General features: G+C 32.5%; 1 protein-coding gene across 2 annotated transcripts in view; it reads right to left on the bottom strand.

The window, feature by feature from the left end:
- The window catches only part of LOC106472103 (secretion-regulating guanine nucleotide exchange factor-like), a 26426-nt gene extending 12673 nt beyond the window's left edge, over window positions 1-13753 (bottom strand). For both annotated transcript variants that reach the window (XM_022400710.1, XM_022400709.1), the window contains exons 1-5: window positions 13719-13753; window positions 9891-10029; window positions 7190-7348; window positions 3937-4031; window positions 1699-1762 (exon numbers count right to left, since the gene is read on the bottom strand). In XM_022400710.1, coding sequence (XP_022256418.1) covers window positions 1699-1762; window positions 3937-4031; window positions 7190-7348; window positions 9891-10029; window positions 13719-13748 — 487 coding nt within the window. In that variant the 5' untranslated portion in view covers window positions 13749-13753. The remainder of the gene's footprint in view (window positions 1-1698; window positions 1763-3936; window positions 4032-7189; window positions 7349-9890; window positions 10030-13718) is intronic.
- Window positions 13754-14274: the final 521 nt, after the last annotated feature.

The following is a 14274-nucleotide window of genomic DNA, read 5'->3' as shown; positions in this document are numbered from 1 at the left end:
ACTCCAATAAAGTGATTAAATAAAATGTGTAACTAATCAAGTGAATCTCTCATAATTTTATGTCAAACATACAAATGTATTGATGCTCTTCGGGTGAGAGACACCGATTCAAACATGGATGGACTAGATTTACTCCAATAAGGTGTTTGACATAAAATTATGAGAGATTCACTTGATTAGTTACACATTTTATTTAATTAAGAAACAGATGGAGAAAATAAGGAGATCAACAAAACAACTGGGTCTGCATCTTGACACATCTGTAAAACTAGATCTACTTCCACAGGGTCCCCAAAAGTATTCTGTTTCAAGAGTAAATAAAACCAAAATTAAGAGTAACATATATTTTTATTACTTGATTTTGAAGTTCATATGTCATATTGTGTTGTAGCCTACAGAGTGAAAATTATTCTCGTGAATGGTGACAGACGTCAGGACAGTACAAATTGTAACGTTAAGCATCCCTTATGTGACATCATTTTGGTGTTTACTTGCATACAATACACTGCTGTATAGTGATGCAATTATTTAAAACAGATGACCCTTCAAGGTGGCCTTTGGCCTCATTTCGAGGAAATTATTATAAGCTTTTAAACAAATAACACCACTTATTCTTCTTAATTACAGGCAAACAAATTATGAAACAGAAGAATACATTAAATATGTTTATGCTTCATGTACTGGAAAAAAACAATTAAGTTTATTAAAACAGTCAGAAGTAAAAAAAAGAACATTAATTTGAAATGGCCAAGTACCTCTGTCTGTAGCAAATAAAATTTATATAAAAATAATTACATTAGAAATTCAACATGCTTACTTTTTAAAATCTAAGTAATGATTTCCTCTTTGTGACATTTAGAAGGTACTTAAAATTTCTTAATATGTTGTCAAATGCAAAATTTGGTTCATTTTTTCTTGCTAATGGTCAAACACAATATTCTAACATATACTGATTTGGTTTCTTTCTACACTTGTGGTGCACTCAGTGTAAAAGATGCCACCTAGAGATTGATACAAAACATGCTACATGCAAGATTGTGCTTTATGTTTTTGTGAAGGATTCAATACTACTTTGTGACCCACTGACTGAGCAAGATTACACCCCATGTAGGTTCTGTTGGATTAGTTTCTAAGGACAATATGTACTGTTTTATACACAATCCAATATCAAGTAAAGTTGTCCAGTGGTCTACTATATGGTAGAAAACATCAACCTTTGATTAAATCTGTACATGTATTGCTGTTACCAAAGGTGACACTAACAACTGCTGCTCATCTGCTTGAAATCTGTATGCACCAATGGATGACTGTGTTTATACAAATCACACTGACCAACAACATGCTGTTCTTCTATGTTGTGTTCAAAGATATCTTACATTTGTCATGGGAAAAATGGAAACCTTAGACCTGGTGTATAATATGTCTGAGATTGCTTGCTTTTTCAATTATCATGTGTGTGTGTGTGTGTTTATTTTAGGGTATGTCTTGAATGACATTCCTTTGTTTATTGGGCCAACTATTAGAATAATGATGTCATGCTTAATCACGCGACTGACCTGTTTTCTTTTCAAAACATAAATTTACCACACCTATATTTTGTGAAATATCCCTAATTATGCTGTTTGTTGTTGCTTGAACCATCATTTTTTAAAAACAGATCTGTCATGTGTTTTTCTGTTTACCTTAACTTTTACTTACCAGTGACTGCTCCAGCATGTCTGAGGCCAGCAGCTACAGCCAGTACACATTCTGTACTAAGCCTCTGTAAGAAGGAAGCAATTCCTAATATTTTGTGCAAACATACAACTGACACTTGCAGAAGTTAGAAGTTTAATGCAAGAAGAATGAAACATGGTTCACATTCCAAAGACTCTTAACTCTTTCAACACGAGCTCAGTCAATTTGACCTCCTTGTACTCGTTTAAAGTCTTTATAGACTTGATTCTTCTAACTTTCAATATAGTGTGTATATCTTCACAAATTTTGGCAGTCTTTCGGTTAACATTATAAATCTTACACATACAAAAAGTCATATTTTTTAGTGAAGTAGTTTTAATAAACTAAAATAAAGATTTGTCCATTAATATATTGAGTATTTGTTTTGAATAGTTCGTGTGCAAAGTAATTTTGTTGTTAAGATTAAAAATACTTTTCTTTCATCTCAAAAATCTCAAATTTCCTTTGGGTAATCCCTAAAACCTCCTAAAAACATTTCAAATGTTTTTTTTTTCAGTAAAACTTTATATTTAATCTGTTATTTTCTCTACCCTATCTCTATATGGGATTGGTCATTTTGGCCGACCTCGTAACCGCCAAAAAAATAACAAATCGAAATAAATCTAAATTACCATTTTTTTATTTCTAGAATGATTTCAAATTGTAACAAGAAACTACATTCATCCTAAGTAGCTTTAAGCTCGTAACAGTATACATCTATTTATAATTCAATTTCATTGTTTTATTGCCCTTTGAACCATGTCTAACTACTATTCACGCCATTATAAGTTGTAAATCACACTATTGAATTACATCTCCCTTATTCATGTGAGCAGGGTTTCATTTTATTATTGGTTTCACTAAAGTAACTACATGTTGCAACCCATGCTTTGGGTTTCATTTATAAGAAATAAATTTTTATGCAAGACTAATTGGCATATCTTCATCAAGTTAAAATTGTAATTATTAGCATTCTTAGAGTACATCTATGAAATGTATAACTTTGTACTTAATAACAAACAAACACATTGGGCTAATATACCAATTACAACTGAACTTTGCATAATTTCTGAAGTTACGTCATTGTTTCACAAGACATTAGTGTTTGAATTACTAAGAAATAATGAAAATCTATGAACATTCTTTCATTTTAGGGACAAAAGCACCATATGTCAAATAATATATGAAACCGGACTCTGATTTTTATGCAGAAAAAAGATATGCAGCCTACATTTGAAATAATGCACCATAAAATGTCTTATTATGTATAAAAGTTCTGGATTGATTATGCAACTAAATGTAAAATATGCAACCCTTACCTAAAGTAAAAACAGCTTAAAATAGTAGCATTTTAAGAGGATCTTGGACATAATTATATCAATTCCACCACCAACAGCAACTTAGCACTTACTTTTATGAAATAACAAGAACAAACATGCTTTCAGACTTCAGAAGACTTCTGACTGGTTGTTAACCAGACTGTTTGGCTCGACTTATGATTCAATAGCACAGTCATAAACAAGTCAAAAGTGTGCACTTGTTTTATGGCAAAGGCACAATGGTCTATCTCCTGTATCCACCACAAGAAATTGAACCCCATAAACTTACTACTGACCAACGTGGAGACAAGTCATAACTAAGTCAAAAGTTATAAATCAGTTAACACTGACCGAGTCTTGACTTTACAACTAAGTCTAGAAATTCAGACTTTGATTATGCAGTCAATCACTAATTATGTGGTCAAATGTATATAATGCAAAAAGTGTCGTGCATGAAAAATTGCATGAAACCCAGTCCTTGATGTAACGGTAACTACACGTATAAATCAAATCAATCTATCTGTATAAAAGTAACAATGTAACTACACTTCAAAAATATTATTTATTGTATACATATACATCATAACTCATGTCAACATTTATTTTTTAACCAATATTTTTCAAAAAATACATTAATTGAAAATACACAAAATTTCACTTTATATAGAAACATTATGGTATCTGGAAGAACACAATAAATAAAGATATTTAAGCTTTTAAAAGGTCATGAAAAACAGATACATATATTAATGGAATTCTAATATGATAAATATCCAAAAATATGGTAACTTTATCTAACCACAGATTGTCCTTATCCTCACCTATGTTTATATTCTGTATCATTTGTATCAAACGCAGACTAAAGCAACTGTGAAAGAAACAGACCCAAAATACTTCTCACCTTTATGAGCTGAGGTCTAGTTGAACACTTGAAGTGAATGGGCTGACCCAGTTGGCCATAGCTGTTAGAGCCCCAAGAATAAACATCTCCTGTAGCTAAACAGAAAACTAATAATGTGTAAAAATGTTTACCATGTTTATAAATTTAAAAAAAAACAGAAATTGTCAGTGAAGTAAAAACTCTGTGAAACATTTTACATGATCATCTTGTTTACTCTCAACTCATTTCTATCTTAAATATCATATACTTTTGCACCACATTTGAAAACTACAGAAAATGAAAGCACGTTTATGTAGGCAGGTAAAGTTAAGTCTGACAGTGGTTTCATGGAAAAACAAATTGATGACTATTCTGTTTCCTTGTTTTGGATATTTGGGCAATGCTACACAAAGGCTATCTCTCTGTGCTAACCTTTGCTAATTTTGAACTGGTAGACTGGAGAGAATGCAGCTAGTCAACAGCACCCACTGCCAACTCTTGGACTACTCTAATTGAATAGTAGGATTTAGATGTCATTCTTATAATGCACCCAAAGTTAACATTTTCCTATACCAAAAATATATTTCCAATAATACTTACCTCCTCTCACACTTTAGCTTCATCCCAATGAAAGTTTCTCTTCTCTGCCCATCTAAGCTTTGGTAGGAATCTTATCTCCTTTGCTCCAGCCTTTACACCCTACTATATTGTCCAAAGCAAGTTAAATCTTGTGATCCTCGCCAATCATGTCAACATGTCCCCTATCCAGATCCACATATAAGCTCCTCATTATTACTTCCTATTCATTTTTTGAGATGGTCAAGTTAGCAGACCTGAAACTGGTCATTTAATGGGGAGGAAGGATGGGAGCGTGTGATGGGAGGTATTATTGGAAATACATTTTAGCTAGAATCCGACATTAACAAGGTGGAGGAGCCAGTGAGGACAAGATCCACATTGAAAGCATTTGCACAAAAAAGAAATGTGTGAAAATAAGATATAGTAACAGTACACTAGTGGGGTCTGCACTAGTTCTGGAACAGGTATGCTATTCGCCTGGACAACATGAAATCTAATTCCTGGGTGGTAAAGGCCAGCTGGCCACAAAGTCAAACTCCTAACATTGTTAAAAGAACATGAATTCATTCAGGCCTCCACAAGGCAGGCAAGGTCCCACGTCTCATCATTGGAATTATAGGGCTGTGGATCCAAATACAGATCCAAGGTGTAGTGGCTAGGACATGAAGACCACCTGGAATTATAGGGCTGTGGATCCAAATCTAGATCCAAGGTGTAGTGGCTAGGACATGAGGACCACCTGGAATTATAGGGCTGTGGATCCAAATCTAGATCCAAGGTGTAGTGGCTAGGACATGAGGACCACCTGGAATTATAGAGCTATGGATCCAAATCTAGATCCAAGGTGTAGTGGCTAGGACATGAGGACCACTTTGTATTTGATCTTGTTTAGTAATGTAGTATTATTGAAACCCAACCTGAAAGTTACACAATGTTGCATGTTGAGCCACCGGAATTAAAAAGAGAAGGCAAGCAACACAAAAGTGGACAAACCCTCTCCCCAACCTGAAGAAGTGCAAAATGCAACAAACCAAACTTGGAGTTATGAGACATGTCACACCTCATTCACCTTGAAGAAATAGAGATTACCCAGCCTGGAATTATGAACCAAAATCCTAACTCCTCAACCCCTCCTGCCCCAGAATTAGGAAGAGGATGTCAAACAAAGTTCAACCAATGGCACAGGAATTGACACTTCCCATGAGAAATTATGAGGAGTCAAGGACCCTCTTCCATGATCATTGAAATGAAGATAATGACCAAAAAGAAGGGTCACGCTCAACTCAACTAGATAGTGAAGAGTCATCTCTGAATCAGAATTATGAGGAAGTTTTCGCATAAGCTGGTCCTGCTCCTACCATACATCTGGGAGAACGTCCAGAGTTATTGGTAGGAGGGCACTCAGCTTCATCCTCTTCTTGAGTGGAATAATGAGTTCAATCATCACTCAGGAGGGATAAACACCTCTGTCCACCACTCTAGCAACTGGAACTGGGAGTGGTAAGGACTCCCACACTCCACAAGGAAAAATGTGGGGTACTCTTGTTGAGGAGTCCCAAGGAATGATATGCCAGAGACAGTGCAATAGGTGAACCACATTTGCTATTTTGAAAAGCAAACCAACCCCAATTTATCCAATCTAGGGGGCAGCAGGGATGGGCAAAATCCCCTTAAGCTTTGCTCATGTTAGTCCATGAGTGGCAGTCCAGTAGTGTATTTGTCTTTGTGTTATAATTGTTTACCACCCGGAAAGCACACAAAGGTGGTCGTATGGTACACCCAATCTCAACATAGCTTGATGATACCAGAAAAATTCTTATTGGTCAACTGGTAGCTAGTGTGAATTTGGAAGGAAGCATACCTGACCAGGCAACACTCACCACTGAGTAGGATCTAAATGAAAATGACAAAAGTGTTAGTGAAGAAGAAAAGAAATAAAAAAATTACTGAAATCATTTTGTAAAACTATTACTTCAAAATTTCATTTTCTTTATTTTGTAAAATAAATAAGATATACAACAAACTCCAGACCCAAGAAGACAGATCTAAAAAAAAAAAACCATCTGAAGCATAAGTATAACCAAAGCCATTCAACACTGAAGAGAAACCCATAGCAAGCATGTAAAATTGTCAACATAATGTTCTGACATAAAAAAAAGTGAATATGAAGTAAACAAAGGAGAGCTTATATATGGATCTGGGATTGAGCACATTGATGTAGGTGGAGAGAATCACAAGATTTAACTTGCTTTGGGCTATATAATGGGGTATAATGACTAGGTCAAGCAAGGTAAGATTCAAACCAATGCTTAGATGGCAATCAAACAAGGTAAGATTCATACCAATGTTTATATGGGCAGAGAAAAGAAACTTTTGTCAGGATAAAGCTAAAGTGTGAGTGGAGGTCAGTGTGTTTCAGAAGTATGGAGCTCAATTTTGCAGCAATGGGGCATGAACCATAAATCCTAACATTCACAGTCCAGCATGCTAGCCAATAGACCACATCCAGCTTAGCCATTCAAATCACTGCAATTAATATTATTACGGTGATCTGTTAAAAGCAGTATTAAATCAATTTATATATATATGTCTTAATTTAACAATTTACAGGTGATCTGTTAAAAGCAGTATTAAATCAATTTATATATATATGTCTTAATTTAACAATTTACAGGTAAAAGTGATACACACATACCTGTCACTGCCAGAGAAAAATCCCAACCACAAGCAACGTGCTTAATGACATGTCCGTGAAGTTCTGAGATTGGGTGAAAAGTTGTTATGTGCTGTTCTTCACTACCTAATCCAAGTTGTCCCTTCTCATTGTTACCACAACTAAATGCCTGGCCATCGTCTAGTACGAATATTTTAATATAATCTCAGAAAAAATTTACTGAGAAATTTAACTAATTGTAAATGATAAAGAATACAACCTGTACACAGTAGACACTCATTAAACCACATTAATTAACATTTACAGCTCAACCTCACAGATTCTATAGTAAATCTAACTTTATTTAATTTATATGTCTAATCCTTATGTTACTGAAATACATCAATACTGAAATAGTTTGCAGAAATTTCAAGGTAAATATTCTTCATTATAAAAAAAGTTATATAAAGTTATGAGACAAGGATTAAGCATCATTGTAAGACATGTTCCATAATTCAGTTTAGGATCTCAGTTAAAAAAAACAATCATGTTTAATGTTGAAAAGCATGCACTGGATAAATATTAAGGTAGAAAAGAACAAATTCTATAGAAAGTGGCTCAAATTAGATTTTTTGTGACATTAACTTATTACATAGATTTGTTTAACACAGCAAAAATTTCCCTATAAGAGTTATTATAGGGAAATCATATAACTAAGCATGTAGGCAAGAGTTATTGCTTAGATGCTTAGTTATATGATTTCCCTATAATAACTCTTGCCTAGATGCTTAGTTATATGATTTCCCTATAATAACTCTTGCTTACATGCTTAGTTATATATTTCCCTATAATAACTCTTGCCTAGATGCTTAGTTATATGATTTCCATATAATAACTCTTGCTTAGATGCTTAGTTATATGATTTCCATATAATAACTCTTGCTTAGATGCTTAGTTATATGATTTCCCTATAATAACTCTTGCTTAGATGCTTATTTATATGATTTCCCTATAACTCTTGCTTAGATGCTTAGTTATATGATTTCCCTATAATAACTCTTGCTTAGTTATATGATGAAAATATTTACAATGAATCTTTTGAAACCTTACTTTTACACTCCACATTTTAATCTTTCATATATACTTCTCCATGATGTTAATAGTTGACAAAATCTACTAATCTTTGTCTGTAAATGAAAGCTTTAATCACACTTTTGATGAAAAAGAGTTATATTTAAAGGTTTGGGCTTTGAATTACCACCTAAAAAGTTGAGATATGGAGATTTTTTGATAAATTTTTTACATAAACTTAAAAACAGTTTGTATTTAGACAAATAGCAATTAATCCTTTAATTAAGTGTTAGAACAAAAGAAGGTTTAACATCTTTCTTTAAATATCATCCAAACAGAAAAACAACTTAACACAAGTTTGAAAAATAAGAAGCACTTAATCTGTTAAAAAAGATTAAAAATATAATAATAACAGAACTAGACAAAGGATATAGAATGGTACTATTGAGTAAAACAGATTATTTATAAAGTTCAAGATACTTTAAATGGTGAAACTAAATTTAAGAAATTAGAAATCATATGTTTGCTTGTTTGTAGTTAAGCACAAAGCTACACAATGGGCTATCTGTGCTGTGCCCACCACCAGTATCAAAACCAAGTTTCTTGCACTATAAGTCCACAGCTTTACTGCTGGACCACTGGGGGGGGGGGCAGAAATCCTATGAAAACAAGATAAATTAATTTACAAAAATATATATATTAACTTTTCATCATCTCTACCCGTATACTTACACACGATAGACTTCATCTCCACCCGTACATATACGGCAAGTACAGTAATGGAAAACTCTTTCATGGATGATAAAGGGTTAAAGAAACAAGAATTTATAGATAAAAATAAATAGTTAAGGCTGACAGGATTGCACATAGGGATTTTATATGGTTTACTTGCGTTACATAAGGAAGGATTCCAATAAGACTGACTGCATTTAATACTAGTACTTATATCATGAATGGTAAGCTGTTTTGTGAAATAAGTGCTATAGAATTTACTATTTCAGACAGTTTTCAGTTTGTGAGAGAAATACAAAAATTTACATTTTTTGGAAAAAGTATTCATTATGCTAGTTTTGATATCGAACCATTATTTTTAAATATACTTTTGGATCAAACACTCGATGTAGTTGTTAATCTGGTTTTTCTTAAGCAGTCTTTATAAAAATGTAAAACATATTTAAACACTTGTACAGGTTTATATTTCAACTATGATAGCTCTAGTCTGGATTAATTTAATTAGGATTTTAGTACATTTAGCATATAAGATAATTTTACTGGCGTAGTAACAGTACTTGATAAATGAAAGGAGTTTCCACACAATATTACAGATAAGGTTATAAAGCATTATTGAAACACACAATAAACTTCCCCAGATACAAAGATTACAGTTAACAAACAGAAAGTGATTATTTTTTTACCCATTACAGAAGCACAATGTTTTGAAATTAAAAACCTTAATTGAATACTTAGAAGGTAATATATTTTTTAGTTAATGTTAACGTTGAAACCAATATTATTATTGCTTGGGAAGGGTCTTTCAAAATTGAATACTATGGATCAAAAATCCACTTAAAACCAAGCATTTTATTATCAGTTATATATTACATTTGATTCCCAATTCCAATCTACTGATCACTGAATTCCAGACTTGTAAATGATACCTGAATTACCTTACCTAATAATAATAAGGTATGTCCTCCACCTCCAGTAACACTTGTTACAGCTGACATCACAATAGATAAATTAGTGATTTTTTGTGGGCTTCTGACATCTTCTGTATGACTTTGTCCAAGTTGACCATGACTATTGGCCCCCTAAAAAATAATTATTAATAAAAATGCTTATGAATTGTTATTCAAAAGTATTTCATATTCTTTTGAAATACAGAATAATCAGTCAAGGTTGCAATTTTTAATTTATTTGTACAAGAGCTTGTGTATACATTTAACTAGAATTTTAGAAGGATTTACAAGATAAATGCACAGTGTGAAAAAGCACATATACTTTTATTTTTGCTTTTTGAAACTAAGATTTCACTGAAAACACTAACTAACATTCTACTTATGAGGAAAGGCTTGGGTGGCATACAAACATAAGGAATAGAGTTTTGTTACAAATTTTAAAAAAAGCAAATTCATTTTTTGTGAACTGGGTAACTGAAGACCCTAATCACAATGTAGAAAATGTGTAAAAAATTGATTTTTAAATATTTCAGATGGACATGTTCTTTACTGAAAGAGAAGGTGACATCAAATAAAAATCCGGGTTGTTTCACAAAAGGTGTGAGGGATAAAATTGAAGAAAAGCATTGTACATTTAGGAAATTTAAGTTGGCTGCTATATTAAGAAACTTAAAGGAATAAAAAAAATCAAGAAGTCAAACTAGAAATTAAAAAGGGTATATAAAAATAGGTCAGTTGAAAATGTAAAAATTAATTGTAAGAATTTCATTAAATATATTAAGGGTAAGCAAAATGTTGGTATGGAAAAAAAAGAGGCCTTTCCAGGATGATAAAGAAATGCTCATATCTGATGGTTATGAGATGACTGGGTTATTAAATTCTACTTTTTCTTCAGTTTTTAATAATAAAAGTTTAAGCCATATTTCCCATCCTGAACAGTTGCTAAATAGAAACAAGCCTGGAAAAGATGATCACATTAATTCTGAGTTTGTTAGGAAAAAAATGGGAAATTTAAAGAATGACAAAGCTCCTGGGCAGATAATATTTGTGGAAGGTTTTGAAGAAGGTGAAGAATTGAATCACTTGTTACCAGAGGACTAGACACTGGCAAATGTAACTCCACCTCTCAAAGAAGGTTCCTTGTAATTATAGGTGTATAAAGTATAAGACTTACATCAGTGGTGAGAAAACTTTTTAAAAGTCTGATAAAATATGCTTTCAAAATCATTTAACAAAGTTTAAAATTTTGTTGGAGAGTCAACATGGTTTCACTAGGAGAAAATCTTGCCTTACTAATCTTTTGACATTCTCTGAAGAGATTATTGCTTATGTAGATGAGGGTATGGGTGCAGATTTGATATATCTGGTTTTTCAGAAATCATTTAATTAGGTGCACATGCTAGGTCTTATTTCATATAATTATATTTTTACTCGAGTTTGTTAGTTTTGTGATGTGCAAAAAAGTGACAATTATTAATTACATGTATATGCTATGGCACTACGTGGTTCATTGTTGTGTTACTCTGGGTGCACAGTAAGACTTCTCATGTCAGTCAAGTTCTTAGTTTTATTTATTGCTTTTCTCTTTTATAAGTTCACTAGATATATAATATTTCTACTAGCCAAGAGATCAGTTAAATATTGCCTGACTCTAAGTAACACTTTATAATTAGGATATATATTTTAGTTATATTTAATTGATGTGCCCCTAGGATCATATGTTATCTGGATATCAAAACTGGCTTAGCTGGTCATTACATACATTTGCTTGCTATCGCTTAGGGTTCAAAACAATCAAAATTTAACTAAACCAGAATGATTGAAGAGAAAGCCTATGTAAAATGTTTGTGGAAATTTTATGTAAAAAAAAAAAGACCTTTAAATATTGAAGTTTCTCTTGTGATTATTTATGCAGATCGATTAGATTTACAGTAAATTTAAAATTAATTTTGGGGATTATGAAGATACATCTGTAGTTTTGTAAAACTAGTAGTGACTAGGATGTCAGGTTCTGGATATCACATTCTGTAAGAGAGAGAAAAGTTCATGAACAGAAAGTTAATAATGGAAGATTCTTCAGTTCTTGTACAGCCCTTAGAAACTACTTTTCATCAAGTTCCCATGCAACAAGGGAGTTTCCTCATCATTATTTTGTTTTCTGATGAATTTTCAACAGAAGAAAAACACATGATTGGTTACTGGACAGATAACAACTTACCATGTCTTGGATATAATAAAGTATGGACAACAAGGGACCATTTGGTCTTCATGGCTGTTCTTGCACACCCTCCCTCCAGAAAGGTAAGAATTTAAACCCACCCTTTCTCATCCAGGAAATCAATGATTCCTTTCTTAAACTTCTGTAAAGTACTGGCCTCCACCACTGCTGATAGCAACTTGTTCTTGAGCCATTCAGCATATTAGAAAGTTAAACCTGTATCAGTTGGAGCCTAGTCTGTGTTTTATAAATTTTAAGCTTGTGTCCTCTAATTATAGTGTTCAGAACAAAGCACAAAAAAATCAAGCCTTCATCATATTAATACTCCCAGATATACTTGGAAACTTCAATAAGGTCACCTCTTACAAGAGATGTTAACTTGTCTCTATGAGATCATCATGGTAGCCCTTCTCTGAATCCTTTCCAGCAAGTCACTATCCTTCTATAGATAATGATATCAAAACTGTACACAGTATTCCTTGATCCAAGTCCTTCTGTACTAGCTAGGAATATTCATGTTTAATGTCATCTGCAAATTTTCTAATTATGTCCCTATCAATATTACTAATGTAAATATAAAAAACAGCAAACACCTAAGTACTGAATTCCAAGGTTCTCCATTTGTAACAAGGGTTCAGTTTGACTGGACTCTGTTAATTAATAACATTTGGCTTTATTTCATCCAAACACCATAAAATTCAGTTAACAAGTTTTCCCCCAACCTTTATTGATATGATATTCTTAGAGTTAGATAATCTTTCACTTGACATCTCATCAAAAGCGTTTCTTTCTTTTTTTTTGAAAATGTATATACACCAATCCATATCATTTTCCTTGTCCAGATAATAATTAAGCCCCCCCCCCCAAAAAAAAATATTAGTAAGGCAAGATCTCTTATTAATAAAATGCATGTTGATTTTCATTTGTGGTATTTGACAAAGTAAATGATTTTGTAAAGCTTCTTTTATCATACTCTCTCTAGAAGTAGCAGAACTTTTCCCACTACAGAAAAAATAAGACTACCTGGCCTGTACATTAGGCCACAATATGGCTGAACGTATATAAATATAATTTTTAGGTTTAGCATATGTAATCGTAAATGCCTTTTATTTTAGTTTAGTATAGTGGGATAGCCTAGATCAGTATCAGTAGATGAACCAACAGGTCCCTTCTTGATCTTAAATTGCATGAATGTATGTATAATATATGCTGTTCTACGTCTAACCTATATTTTCAAATCTGTACATGATAAAAGAAAAAACGTAATTAACCAATGTGACACTGACGGAAATAACAACCTCAAACTAAAACTCACGTCCAATCATCCAATATCTTGTTAACTTAGTTTTACAAATTACTAGTGATATTATTTAATTCCAATGATTTAAAGTTTACTATTATAAATGTAATTTTAAATGTTAGTCCTCTGATTTCATGTCGACAATGTTCGATATGCAAATATTAATGTCAAAAAGCCAATATTTTGAGAACCATGGGAAACCGGTATTTTACCATGTCGGTTTCTACACAGAAAATATAATCGAACAAAAGTAAATTATCAAAATTAGAAGCAAAAGAATATAATTCTAAGATCTTTTCCTACCCAGCTCACAACTTCGATGCGCTGCGCCATTAGTTTGAACGTATCGTACTAGTGAACTACAATTTTAATATTAGATAATTATTTTATAGAAAAAAAGAAACAATCAAAGGTCTATATATAAATTTAATAAATATGTGAGACAGCGGATTATACATTTATTTTGTTACGGTTTTATTTATTATCATTTAGTACAACTGTGAATTTTTTGTTATACTAATGGGCTAACTCATCTTCTAGCTAGAGCACGTTGAATTTGGGTATGTTTTGTATAATGAACCAGACACAAGCTTCCCCTCGAGGTGACGTACAGATATTAATATTGTGAAAGATTATGCAAATTTATGGTAACAGCTAGTTAAGTGAGATGTGAACTCATGGTCTAACCACTAAATAAAAAGCTTTTCTTGATCTTGAAAACGAGTTAGTTCACGATATATAGTTAGAAAGAATTATGGCTGATTATTTCTCGATATTGTTCTTCATATTGAAAGTGGTTTAATTTTCGAACATTCTCTGGTAAATTAGGTTTTTATTTTTCTGGTTCTTTTTCGTAATT

This window comes from Limulus polyphemus, unplaced genomic scaffold (assembly GCF_000517525.1).
Source record: "Limulus polyphemus unplaced genomic scaffold, Limulus_polyphemus-2.1.2 Scaffold5087, whole genome shotgun sequence".
Lineage (NCBI taxonomy): Eukaryota > Metazoa > Arthropoda > Merostomata > Xiphosura > Limulidae > Limulus > Limulus polyphemus.
This window is presented reverse-complemented; position numbering and strand designations above follow the sequence as displayed.